Source organism: Gigantopelta aegis, chromosome 8 (assembly GCF_016097555.1).
Source record: "Gigantopelta aegis isolate Gae_Host chromosome 8, Gae_host_genome, whole genome shotgun sequence".
NCBI lineage: Eukaryota > Metazoa > Mollusca > Gastropoda > Neomphalida > Peltospiridae > Gigantopelta > Gigantopelta aegis.
The window spans coordinates 79890697-79906020 of NC_054706.1; the positions used below are offsets into that span (position 1 = coordinate 79890697).

General features: G+C 35.4%; 1 protein-coding gene across 4 annotated transcripts in view; it reads right to left on the reverse strand.

The window, feature by feature from the left end:
* Positions 1-2929: 2929 nt before the first annotated feature.
* The window catches only part of LOC121378858 (glutamine--fructose-6-phosphate aminotransferase [isomerizing] 2-like), an 87080-nt gene continuing 74685 nt past the window's right edge, over positions 2930-15324 (reverse strand). For 2 of the 4 annotated variants that reach the window (XM_041507202.1, XM_041507201.1), the window contains exons 20-21: positions 9309-9375; positions 2930-6945 (exon numbers count right to left, since the gene is read on the reverse strand). In XM_041507202.1, coding sequence (XP_041363136.1) covers positions 9331-9375 — 45 coding nt within the window. In that variant the 3' untranslated portion in view covers positions 2930-6945; positions 9309-9330. The remainder of the gene's footprint in view (positions 6946-9308; positions 9376-15324) is intronic. The other 2 variants (XM_041507203.1, XM_041507200.1) reach the window with 1 other exon arrangement.

Sequence of the window (15324 nt, forward strand, 5' to 3'; positions counted from 1 at the left end):
TTTCGATTAGCAGTAATGGATTTTTAATATGCACCATCCCACACCGGGTAGGACATACCACGGCCTTTGATATTCCAGTCGTGGTGCATTGGCCCGAACGAGAGACACTAGTCGAAGTATTCATTTAACAAACTGATTTTCATATGCACACACTACCTTGTTATAATCGTGTGCATGATGATATTTAGAACTGCTAAGTGCATGCACGCTAGTATTCTGTTTAACACAAATATACTGTTTTGAGCACACTTGGTATCATCAAACGAGGTCGTTGTTTATAAGTATTCCATAAGCACATGCTGCCTTATTCTTGAACGCAATACATGTACAATACGATACATTTTCAGAAGGGTTGATGGCTGGACTGCGTTCACCCACAGCGACCTATACTAAGGTTCGGGAACAATTTGATTGGCTCGTCTTAACCGTAAGCAGACGAGTGACTATAAACCGTTGTGATTTGCTCTGTTAGCGCTGTTATTGCCACCCACTGTGGGTCACTCCCCCACCCCTTCCCGGAATATAAAGTTCTGGCTAAATGGTCGACTGATTTCACGAAGACAATCAGTCTTGTAGCCTATGAGAACACTGAACCACCAAGCTAGAGGTTCTACCTATTTCAGTCGGCAGTCATGGCTGATGGTAGTATACAATGTTCTAAGATATCAAATATCACTTTTCTTTCCTTTCCAACAAAGTTAATTAATTTATTAATCATCGGCTATTGGAATTAAAACATTTCGTAATTTTGACATACTGTCTATGAGAGGGAAAATCTGCTAAAAAAAATTCGCCATTAGTAGCAAAAAATCTTTTTTATGCACCATCCCACGGCCTTTGATTATACCAGTTGTGGTGTTTTGACTAAAACGAGAACTAGCCTAATGGGATCACTGAAGGGGATCGATCCCCGACCGACGACGCACCAGGAGAGAACTTTACCACCAGGCTATGTCCACCCCTTCCTTTCCAACAAGAACACAAAATAAAAACACGACAAACTTTTGTAAGCTCCTGTTATTTCCTTTTTATTAAAATGTCTAACCGTCACAGATTTAACACGGTGTTAATTTGGCAAGCGTACCACTACATATCACTAACAATCATGTTGCCGTTTGTTGGCTTATTAAATCCATTCATCCAAAACTAAGTAACAAAATAATAGGATAAAGAAAACATGACAAAATAATAATCAATTCGCCAACATCAGTTGGTCCACATTGTAAGGTATTGTCAAAAGTCACATACGAATAACTTTTATAAAAACATTGGGCCAAATTTATGAAGCCTGTTTTTAAAGACGGGTATTTAAAGCAATGTAAATACATGTAGTTACTTACATATAAGTCAAAAACAGGCTTAGTAAATTAGCCCATCAAGTGTATATCATTCAGCATTTTCAGGTATATTGGGGCTGTTCAACAATTACACAACACAAAATCTAGCTTTTTTGTACTCCTTACTCCCTTATGTTTTATAAGGTTAAGACCATTCCCCCCTCTAGATCATTCAATGATCTTCTCAACACACTCACAAACACACACACACACACATGCATGCGCAGACACAAGCACGTACGCATGCACATCTCCTTTCACCATTTCTGTGACATAATTTCGAATTAGTGAGCTTCTGTTTATTTTTAAAAAATTTGTTGATTATTTCATTTATAACTACAACGAAACATTACTTTAAAACATTGCATAACATTTGACAATAATTCTTGACACACATTTTGCAACGCACCCTAAGTAATGACATCACCTAGCCTGGCTTGAGTGTTACGTAATTGCTGACCAGCACCATTTTAGGCATCTGTAGTATCACATATCAACTACTGAAGGTTGTTACACTTCACTTGAGGTTATAACAGAATGTGGGACTTAGGACAAAACAACAAAATGTCTATAGCAAACAATTAGCAAAACGTAAACTGAGTGAATTTGAAGAAAGGATTTAAAGGTCTATCCTCAGTCTGTAGCCATTCAAGTTTATTTTGTTTAACGGCATCACAAGAGCACATTGATTTTATTTAATCAACAGCTAGTGGATGTCAAACATTTTGACATTTTGACTCGTAGTCTTCAGAGGAAACCAGCTAAATGTTTTCATTAGCTGCAAGAGATGATTTATATGTACTTTCCCACAGACAGGACAGCACATATCATGGCTTTTGATATATCAGTCGTGAGGTAGTTATTAAAACACGGGAGTAGTCTAGTGGCATGTCATAAATGTGGGTAATAAAGTCTATTAAGTCTTGAAATACGAAGCACCATACCAACATTCACGATTCCGTTTGACACAATTATTACACCTCGATTTTGGCAGTTGGAATTAAAACAAAATATTAATATAAGTTTATTGTATGCAAACAAACTACAAACATTAGAATGACTATGGCCTGTGCTTATAAAACTTTTAGTCCCGACTCGATCTCTAATGACGTCACACACATACAATTTGTATGGCGTTGTCATGACATTAGTGTCTCAGACTCTGTCTCTAATGACGTCACACACATACGATTTGTATGGCGTTGTCATGACATTAGTGTCTCAGACTCTGTCTCTAATGACGTCACACACATACGATTTGTATGGCGTTGTCATGACATCAGTGTCTCAGACTCTATTAAGAGTCTTGAGTCTAGACTCTAAAGGTTTTATAAGCATCGGGCCAGAAGTGCATTTTTTATACTTAAAGATTTTGCTATTGTAAGCAAGGAAATATAAATATATTATGGTTTTAATAAGGAAAAAGACCACGTTACCATGACTACAAACTGAGGATATTGAATTTAAATAGTAATCTTTATTCTACTAAAACACAGATTTACTCAAGTATACTGGCAGACATGTTATAGCTGTGTCTGTCTTCACAATGTGAAAAACGCTGTCAGAAAATAAAATGTACCAAATAAGAATTGTTTGGGTTTTTATTTGTAATTTATTGATGTATAATGGTCACAAATTTAGTATACAATCAGTTTGCTATTCTATTTTAAACTCAATTTGAGACGATTCTTGTAATTACAAACAATGCAAATAATAGTTTAAATAAACACTGATCAGTTTTTCTTCTTCTTATAATTGCATAAAAATATAAGGAATACAAGTCTCTCAACAAAAAACAACAACAAGAAACCCGGCCACATACACCAAACATTTCATAGCCCAAACTCCCCAAATATGAAGGTATATGCTTGATGCACATTACATATCGATGCATATACTTTAATTTACCATTCCAAGACATAATGGTACATACATCCAATAACCCAAAATATAAGCACATATCCCCCACCACCTCTAGAAATAACAGTATATACTCCCAACTACCTAGGAATATAAGGGTCCCACTGCTCACCCTTAAACATAACAGTATATACTTCCAACTACATAGAAACATAAGGGTCCCACTGCCTATCCTTAAACAGTGTTCTTCAAAACCATAACCATGGTCCTTTCCAGATGGAATGCCATTTTCTTACTATGGTATTTACTACAAGTTAATTATTTCTGAGCAGATTGTTTTCTAAATTGCAGATATAAAATAGTTTTTTTTCCAAAACACTTTTACTATTCTTCTTACATGAAATCAAATCCAAATGATTTACCAAAACCACTGTCCATGGAGGATGGGAATGTCAATGAGTATCGGTTGATGCTTCACCATAATGGTTTGTTGTAGTGCCATTCTTGTAATTTTCAAAAGCATGTCTGCCATGTGAAATATGATGCAGCCAAATTTATAAACTCTGTTATTTCCCATTTAAACATAAACTTTTCTCATGTACAATACACCCAATTTGACACCGGGAAATCACATCTATGGCAAAACTGTTCACGGGTAAGTTTCACACGCCTCCTGTTGTAAGCAATTGTTCTCCTGTTCAGCCAGTTTGGTTTGAGAATCTTGAAGAACACTGTAAATGGTATACTTAGTTTAGCCCAGCTACAGAAGTAACACCTGAACTATTTAAAACAACAAGTGATTTATTTAATATACTCAACAACATTAATTAAGGGTCAGGAGACCTGTCCAGTGTTTGCTAGTTTTATATTAGGCTAGCATCTGGGGTTTTTGTGAGTATTTTTTGTTTATCACAGATGATTTCTAAAGAATGTTTACGAGTGATTCACACAAAAAAGCAAGTTCTATATGCTTTGTAATACCAAAAACAAATTTAATGTTGTTTTGTTTTTACCGTATACAGTGAAACCTGTCTAAACCAAACTCTCACAAACAGGAATCCTGTCAAAAGCGACTACATTTCTTGGTCTCGAATTTTCTAAATTCTAACGCTGGATTCTCTAAACACCAAATCCTGTCTAATTTACATAAATATATTAGGACCCGACATGATCCGATTTAGACTGGTTTCACTGAATAAAGAAAAATGCCAAAAATATTTACTGGCACTTAATTTTGTCAAGTATAATATTTTAGGTACACAAAATGTTAAACAGAAAGGTTAAATCCAAAAGAGGCACCATGGAAACATCACTTTAGAAAATTAAAACATCTTTCTTTTAAATGAAAAAAAAAATCTCTTTAGAAAATGAAAACATTACATTATACATGAATTATTGATGATACATATATTTTAAAGAAAAGTGTAAAAATAAATTCTTTATAAACATTTCATATTCCAAAATGTTTTATAAATTCCAAGGATCCAAATGATAAACATGAAATAAATTAATTTCCACATGATTCTTGATGTAAATAACAACAATAATTTAGCCATTATAAAAAACAAAAAATGTAAGAAAAAACTTTTTCTTCTTAAAAAATCAAAATCAAATTTTTCATAGATCAACCATTCCAAAAACAATTTGAGATTTAGATTGTCAATGCAGGATGACCAAGAACAAAATTAAAAAAAATATGTATAACAAAGCAAATAAAATTATATACAATATAAAAGAAGCCACCATAACAAAAGTTAACAACAAAATAAGATTGTAAGTGCACAAAATGGTGACACAATATTAACGTTTCTCCATATTGGAGAATTTACAGATCATGGCAAGCACTCGTTGGTTATTGATGTCAAATGTCAGTGATTGTTATTTACGGATTCCATTACTACAACATAAACCAGCAGATCAAAACTACTGCAACTTCAACTTATTTTTTCAAGAAACAAATACTACTACTATAATTACTGTCACTAAAAAAAAATATATAACCAGTTTCTGATGATCTCACAACCTAGACAAGATTTGCACAATTTAATTCAAGGCAACTGCCCCCCCCCCCCCCCCCCCCCCCAATATCTCCACCATGACTGGTCCCAAGACCGGATGAGAAAGGAGGAGGGTTGAGAAAGGAGGGTTGATAAAAGAGGAGAGTTGAGAAAGGAGGAGGGCTGAGGATGGTTGAGAAAGGAGGAAGGTTGAGAAAGGAGGAGGGTTGAGAACGGAGGAGGGTTGAGAACGGAGGAGGGTTGATAAAGGAGGAGGGTTGAGAAAGGAGGAATAAGAAAGGAGAAGGATTGAGAAAGGATGAGGATGAGGATGAGGATGAGAAAGGAGGAGGGTTGAGAAAATAAACCCACTTGTTAGAGATTGCTGGATCTGGTGTTTGAAAATATCATTATACTGATTCAGTGATTGTTCAATCTGCACTATTCAAAAATTCTGTTTGTCAATATGTGCAAGCTTTACTCAAGATCTTTCCCATGTAAATCAAATCAATCGTCTGAAGCTTATGAGGAGAGTGATTTATCACTCACCTTAAATTTATAAACATGAAGAAACTGGTTGTGCACAAAACAAATGAGATCAATAGTATTCCTGTCTGACGTTACAATCAGATAATCTGCACCTAGAACAAGTCTCACAATAAGACTGGGTCTGTAACATCGGGTTGTTCTTGGTTCAAATATGGTGAAAACATAAAACAAAGTAGAAAGAAACATGATTTAAAAACACACAAAACCTCCATCTTTTCATATCAAAATGTAAACATAATATTTAGAAGAAAACACACAAAACCCCCATCTTTTCATATCAAAATGTAAACATATAATATTTAGAAGATAGCAACTATATGTATATGTATGTATAATAATGTATATATATATTATAATATATTACTACTCAAAACAAGCATTCGTAAACAATAATGATTAGCTGCATAGATAGTATTTCAAAAATACAATATTATCTTTTGGATATACTGTAAAATGCATCAACAACTTTAGAACCACGATACTGTGATGTTACTCATGTTGCATGTTTCAACAGTATTTTAAGAAAATTAATCACCAAGAACAATTTATTATCATGTGAAGTTTTTTCTTTGTTTAAAAAACTGACCCTTTACCATAAATCCTTAAATATAGGATGGTCTTCAGTAGAAGCAATATGAAATAATCACATCACGTCCTATGTAAACATTTATCTTTAAAAATGATGTTGCGACTGACAATAATAACATAGTTCATGGTAACAAATACAGTACCCTGAAACATACGGCACGAGTTACAGAGTACTGTATTCTCAACTACAATGAGATTTTTTATGTATGTCAAATAAACTTCAGTTCAAACCAAATTAACATGTAACATCCACATACGGCACGAGTTACAGAGTACTGTATTCTCAACTACAATGAGATTTCTTATGTATGTCAAATAAACTTCAGTTCAAACCAAATTAACATGTAACATCCACATATTTAAAATATTCGATTGTATGATAAATCATAAATGTCCGAGCATTTGGATATTTCAAAAAGAAAAGTAAAAAAAACCCCAAAAAGCAATAAAAATAAATATAGTGAATATGATTGTAAAAGCAATTTGTGAGTCCAGGCATGAAAATGATGTGAACTGCTGAACTGAATTGCTGAACTGAACTGCTGAACTGAACTGAAATGGCTCTAGTCGAGTCGGCTTGCATAACTTTTCAGTAAATGGCGAGGGCAATCAGTCTGAAAAAAAAAGAAGTATTTTAAAAAATAACAGTGGATCACGATAAAAAAAGAAAAAAAGAGTTAAAGTTTGTTTTGTTTAATGACACCACTAGAGCACACTGATTTATCAATCATTGGCTTGAGAGAAAATCTGCTTCACTTTTCCATTAGTAGCAAGGGATTGCACAGACAGGATAGCATATACCACAGACTTTGACATACCAGTCATGGTGCACTGGCTGGAATGAGAAATAGCCCAACGGTTCCACCGACAGGGATCAATCTAGACCGACCGTGCATCAGGTGAGTGTTTTACAACTGGGCTACATCTGGCACCATGATAAAAACAACATTAAAATAGAGAAACGTGCTACAGTAGTTCTAGGATGTTAAACAAGCTGACATTCTGTATCATCAAACCATTTTCAACTGTCACAAGCTTTAGCGAGTAACAATGACAATTATTTCACGAGGGACATAAACATGATACGAAATGGTAGCCAGTTATTACCCATAGTCAACCTTAATTTATATCATTTGGTTGACATTCCTGTAAGTTTGTAGTGCACCAATCGATGATGTCAAAGCGTTATGCCAAGTGGGACATACCACTTTGATATAACCAAGATTTTTTTAACCATATGGCTAATAATATGTTATGACACAGTACAACTTTTATTAACAATTTTGCCAAATTACACATTGAAGATGAATTTGCTACATATTTATTAATAATTAAAACAACAAACACTATTTCTTCTAACTAACTGACACAAAGTGAATTTAGACACAATTGTAAAGGATCTTTGTAAAGTCTTCCCAACAGTTTTGTTTGCCTGCATTAACTCTGCTGCAACATGTGTTGAATTTAGACACACCATTGCAAACTATTCTCAACTCTTTTTTCCCCTGCATTAACTCTGCTGCATGTTTGTTTATTTTGTGAGATAGCCAATATTTATTTTACAAAATGTTCTTTTCCTAAAACTAACTTCAAGTTCTTTAATCACAGGCTGTGGATTATGTATAACAGTCACATAGTGATTATGTACCATTAGTATAAATTTAATATAAGAAATTCTCAAAACCAAAATAAAAAATAATAAAATTAACAATTAGTAAAATTACCATATTTTCTTAAAAAATATCTTTCATTTTTGAAATTCAGCAAATGAAAGACAAAACTAAAATAATCAAAGTGTACTAAATATTAATTTAAAAGATCAGGTTTTAAAATATCAACTATAAGTATTCATATACTTTTTCCACCAAAAACCCTCATTATTTATGAACAGAGGAAATTTTCATATACGAATGTATATAAATGTAAATATAATAATAAATCTATAAAAAAAAGACAAGAAAAAAAAAGAGGCTGAAATTAAGTTACAGTTAGTCTTAGTGATGAGTGATATGTTTTTAATTATATACAACTGTTATAGTTCAAAGCAGATCAGATTTTAGCATTTAGCAAGCACAAAAAGCCAAATGAGCAGAAAAAGAGGAAGGTAACTCTGGTTGCTGTTATTTTAAAGAAGACTTGTCTCCCTTAGTCTAACACATGAACTAATAAATGTTTAGTCTCACATTGACTATTGGATGCCAAACACAGGTAAATGTAACAAATGGTCTCATGTTAAACAGAGAAGGCAACACATTAATAATGAGGTATCACATCAAAGTGTATTATTAAAACCTATTATAATGCTAAATTGTGTACACAACAGGTCTATTTCACTCTTAAAGGTGCAGTATCTCAGTTGCAAGTGCTGTATTTAGCTATTTTTACATTTGTGATAAACAACTACAGAATAATCTATCCCAGATGTAATCATATCTTACTTAACTTACCAATACCAGAATTGTAATGCTACATCTTTGAGTAAATATAACGTAAAGAGAAACAATTCATTATGAAAATAACAGCCCATTATTCTCTATTAAAAAATTATGGATGCAAAATGTGATATCTGAAACATTAATCATTATGCATTTAACCTGCCAGTCACCTGTCAAAGATTTTGCAATAAAATTCATTATCTTCTACAAGTGAATTATTATTTGTATTATTATGTAATATTTTATGTTCATGCATGTAGTACAACATATAATGTTTATATTTCAAAACAAAAATTCATAAACACTTTTGTGAGAAAACAGCCATAATGCAACTTAAATAGAGCACCTTTTATAAAAGAGATATTTTTTGTTTTGTTTATTCATTGTTAGTAAATGCACACTAATGGGAAGTTATTGGTGTCTATATCTGTTTTGAAGTTTAAGATAAAAAAATATATTTCAATATCAGACTAGGTAACTACCATAATAAACAGAAAAAAACATCGAAAATTGTTGTTATGTAGTCTTGGTGACATGCTTACAGGTAACAGGGTAGCACACATATTACTCAGTGGTCACACTCTTGGCCAGATTCCGGGGACAGTCCACCTAGAAATAGAAACCAGCTCTCAACACCAGTAGTACGGTACACGATAACAAAGAGAACTCAATACCAGTAGTATGGTACACTATAATAAACAGCTTTCAACACCATCATATTTATATCTTAAATAATTATAACTGTATCTTCATAAATATAGAATAGCTACCAAACATTTATGAAAACAACTCTATAATTCTGTGATTGTATAAAATATATTCAGTTGGCATATGTAATCCATTCAATACAAAATACTAAACACCCAGTACATGTAATACAATAGAGATAAGGTTTTTTATAGTTAAAACAATAACAAAAAACAGATCCTAAAAAGAAAGAACCCCCCCCAAAAAAACCCCCAAACAAACCGCCCCCCCCCCCCCCCCCAAAAAAAAACCCCAAACAAAACCCAAACAAACACTTACATGTACAACCCACCCAATAAAACAAGTATAAAATAAAATGTTGCAAATTAATATTTCTTATTCTTCAATATATCAGTTTTCACTTTCAACATTGACTTATTCAACTCATTTTAAATGATTAGGTACAATATCAATAATTATGAATAATATTTACAACTGTAGACTAGTGTATATAACTCCACATCCCATGCAGGTTTATACTGTGTTTAGCTCACCACCACAGGTGTAATAACCACCCCCTGACCTGTACCAGAATGTATTGTATTCCAGCACCATTAGTTCTTAGCTCACCACCACAGGTGTAATAACCACCCCCTGACCTGTACCAGAATGTATTGTATTCCAGCACCATTAGTTCTTAGCTCACCACCACAGGTGTAATAACCACCCCCTGACCTGTACCAGAATGTATTGTATTCCTGCACCATTAGTTCTTAGCTCACCACCACAGGTGTAATAACCACCCCCTGACCTGTACCAGAATGTATTGTATTCCAGCACCATTAGTTCTTAGCTCACCACCACAGGTGTAATAACCACCCCTGACCTGTACCAGAATGTATTGTATTCCAGCACCATTAGTTCTTAGCTCACCACAACAGGTGTAATAACCACCCCCTGACCTGTACCAGAATGTATTGTATTCCCGCACCATTAGTTCTTGGCTCACCACCACAGGTGTAATAACCACCCCCTGACCTGTACCAGAATGTATTGTATTCCCGCACCATTAGTTCTTGGCTCACCACCACAGGTGTAATAACCACCCCCTGACCTGTACCAGAATGTATTGTATTCCCGCACCATTAGTTCTTGGCTCACCACCACAGGTGTAATAACCACCCCCTGACCTGTACCAGAATGTATTGTATTCCAGCACCATTAGTTCTTAGCTCACCACCACAGGTGTAATAACCACACCCTGACCTGTACCAGAATGTATTGTATTCCTGCACCATTAGTTCTTGGCTCACCACCACAGGTGTAATAACCACCCCCTGACCTGTACCAGAATGTATTGTATTCCTGCACCATTAGTTCTTGGCTCACCACCACAGGTGTAATAACCACCCCCTGACCTGTACCAGAATGTATTGTATTCCTGCACCATTAGTTCTTAGCTCACCACCACAGGTGTAATAACCACCCCTGACCTGTACCAGAATGTATTGTATTCCAGCACCATTAGTTCTTGGCTCACCACCACAGGTGTAATAACCACCCCCTGACCTGTACCAGAATGTATTGTATTCCTGCACCATTAGTTCTTGGCTCACCACCACAGGTGTAATAACCACCCCCTGACCTGTACCAGAATGTATTGTATTCCTGCACCATTAGTTCTTGGCTCACCACCACAGGTGTAATAACCACCCCCTGACCTGTACCAGAATGTATTGTATTCCTGCACCATTAGTTCTTAGCTCACCACCACAGGTGTAATAACCACCCCCTGACCTGTACCAGAATGTATTGTATTCCAGCACCATTAGTTCTTGGCTCACCACCACAGGTGTAATAACCACCCCCTGACCTGTACCAGAATGTATTGTATTCCTGCACCATTAGTTCTTGGCTCACCACCACAGGTGTAATAACCACCCCCTGACCTGTACCAGAATGTATTGTATTCCTGCACCATTAGTTCTTGGCTCACCACCACAGGTGTAATAACCACCCCCTGACCTGTACCAGAATGTATTGTATTCCAGCACCATTAGTTCTTGGCTCACCACCACAGGTGTAATAACCACCCCCTGACCTGTACCAGAATGTATTGTATTCCTGCACCATTAGTTCTTGGCTCACCACCACAGGTGTAATAACCACCCCCTGACCTGTACCAGAATGTATTGTATTCCTGCACCATTAGTTCTTAGCTCACCACCACAGGTGTAATAACCACCCCCTGACCTGTACCAGAATGTATTGTATTTCTGCACCATTAGTTCTTAGCTCACCACCACAGGTGTAATAACCACCCCCTGACCTGTACCAGAATGTATTGTATTTCTGCACCATTAGTTCTTAGCTCACCACCACAGGTGTAATAACCACCCCCTGACCTGTACCAGAATGTATTGTATTCCTGCACCATTAGTTCTTGTTTCCCCGCAGACCAATCCACACTGAGAGACACCATCAAGTTGAGTAACATATAAAAGGTACCATGCAAGACCAGGCACTGAATTAGGGGATTTGTTTGTTTTAGGATTCCGCCAGAATCATAAACATGATTTAATATAGATATTAGGGGATTTGTATGTTTTAGGATTCCGCCAGAATCATAAACATGATTTAATATAGATATTCTGGGATTCTAACTCATAATCTTATACTTTCAACCAACATCTGGAATCAACTTAAATTTGCCGAGTGAAGACAAGTGTATGTTTACTGACATTGTAAAATGTCTTCAGAAATAGGTCATTATGAACTGAATGTTTAATGACACCGCTGCATCAAAAAATACATCGGCTATTGGATGTCGTTTATTGTGAATTGTCAAAATAGTTGTCATTTTTACGAGCATCTGGATATGAACAGATCAAAAATAATTCTTTGCATTTTCACTTCCTGTTTTTTCCCTGTGATGAATTCCATCTTATTTCCTACCACTCTTGTATCCTCTCCTATATTTTAATTTCACAAATACAAACTTGAGCCAAATAACACAAATGTGAAACATTCAGATGGTGAAAGTTAAAAACAGACATTTTCAATCATAACAATTTAAAAAATGTTTATTTGATTATAATTCAATAATATAACTACCGTAAATCCTCTATTAGAAACCACATATCAAGGCATCGCAAAAAAATTAAAATAATAATAATAAGGCATGCCGTAATGTTAAACTCGCCAGTCTCATTGCATGTCGAGAACACCAGGAAAGGAGAAGGCGTTTTCCTTTTTCAGTGAGGTAAGAGATTTCCATATGAATAAATAACGTTTGGAAGCCGATATTAGAAGATGACCCAACAGCAAGGCTATAGTGAAAATGTTTCACTGAAACCCCCAACAGAGCCTTGAATAGCAGCCATGTCTGAGAGCCAGAATATTAGGCAGGCATCTATTAGAGGACTTACAGTATATCATATATATTAACTATGTGTGTATTGTACTGTATCAAAATTGGGATGGATCACTAAAATGCGATGCTGTGAGTATAACACAATTGAAAAACATTGAAAGATGTGAAGTCAAAGCAGTATTTTTGAAAATCGTCTATAATCTAAACCAAAAGCAATCAACTTTTATAAGCCAAACTTGTAGGCCTGAGATTTTATATATTTTAAGCTCATCTATACCACTGTCTACAGAAGCGAGATAAAAGCAAACACGAGGATAACCCATCAGGCTGTACTGCAACCATGACCCTACACCCGGAATACTGGCAGTCCCACAACATTAACCACAGTCGCCAGGCAACCAGCTTTAAGATTGGTAGGTAATGGGTTCACATCCTAGTAGAGGAACTCAACATAGTACTAAACACACAAGTTAGGTCATTAAGTTTAAGACTCCAGCCCAGATTTTGTGCACAAGTCAAGACGGGAAATGTAAGGTTCCTTTCTCACTATCATCTATCCTGGATCAGCCCCCCCCCCCCCCCCCCACCCCAATGTGGATAAACATTCCAAGTACTGAAGAATTGTAGCCATTATATTATAACATTCAACATCCCCAATATTACATCAACACTTATTACATCAATACTACAAACACAACTTATTCATGAACAACTCAATCTCCTGAACTAATAAAAGACATCAAAACTCAATATCCCCAATATTATACCAAAACATATAACTGAGATGTGTTTCCAGGACAGTGTGCTTGAACCTTAATTGGATATAAGCATGAAAATAAGTTGCAGTAATTGAATACCTCCTGACTGGCACCCATGTGTCCTCTCTCGGGACCAAGTCAAGGCAGACTGGTGTCAGTCTTATTAAACTAGACATAACTTAAACATTTTTAATTTACACAAAGATTTCTAAGAGGGAGACAGCGTGGCATTATTGATATGTTTGTCAAGTAAGCTTATTGTCTTGTTAATAAAGAGTTCTAGCTAGCTATTACAGAATTATAAAGCAAATACTCTGACCATGGTTACAGAAACACACAGCCTTGTTAACAAAGAATTGCATTTAGCTATTAATGGATTAAAGCAAATACTCTGCCTATGGTTACAATACATAGCCGTGTTAACAAATGAGTTACATTTATCTATTACAGGATTATGACAAATACTCTACCTATGGTTACAATACATAGCATTGTTAACAAAAGAGTTACATTTATTTATTACAGGATTATGGCATATACTCTGCCTATGGTTACAATACATAGCCGTGTTAACAAAAGAGTTACATTTATCTATTACAGGATTATGGCAAATACTCTGCCTATGGTTACAATACATAGCCGTGTTAACAAAAGAGTTACATTTATCTATTACAGGATTATGGCATATACTCTGCCTATGGTTACAATACATAGCATTGTTAACAAAAGGGTTACATTTATCTATTACAGGATTATGGCAAATACTCTACCTATGGTTACAATACATAGCTGTGTTAACAAAAGAGTTATATTTATCTATTACAGGATTATGGCAAATACTCTACCTATGGTTACAATACATAGCTGTGTTAACAAAAGAGTTACATTTATCTATTACAGGATTATGGAAAATACTCTGCCTATAGTTACAATACATAGCTGTGTTAACAAAAGAGTTACATTTATCTATTACAGGATTATGACAAATACTCTACCCATGTTCTATTTAGCTACTAAAGAATTATAGCAAATACTTTCCTCATGGTTACATACTGACAGCCGTGTTAACAAGAGAGTTTCGTTTGGCTATTACAGACTTATCCAGGAAATACACTGTTTATGGTAACATAGTCTTGTTGACAAAAGAGTTCCCATTAGCTGTTATGTAACTACATACCAGTACATGTACAAGTCGTGGCTACACAAAGCCCACCTCATGTGGTGAGAGTTTGTCAGGGTACACAAAGCCCAGCCCGTGTGGTGAGAGTTTGTCAGGGTACACAAAGCCCACCCCATGTGGTGAGAGTTTGTCAGGGTACACAACAGTGAAATCAAACATAGAGCTGGGCGGTAGTGAAATATCAGGTTCGGTATCAATATCAGTATTTTTGGGGTGATTTACCTTGGTATTGGTACAGTATTCGGTATTGATACAATACCAATACCGATACCGATATCGAGCAGTATTTTCAGTATACTCGGCTTTAAATGCATGTCTGAGTTAAGGCTCACCCGCTAATTTCATCTAAATAGAATTAAATTCCATACACAAGGCTCTCGTCTGATTAATACCCAACCCATTTTACGTTTGTCAGATATATTGTTAGTGCTTTACTAAATGGTGGGAAAAAAAGTTCTATACCGAAAGTTTGGTATTTCAAATTAGCTCCGTACGGTAAATTGGTATTGACATGTTACCGATACCTAACGGTATATGCGGTATACCGCCCAGCTCTAATG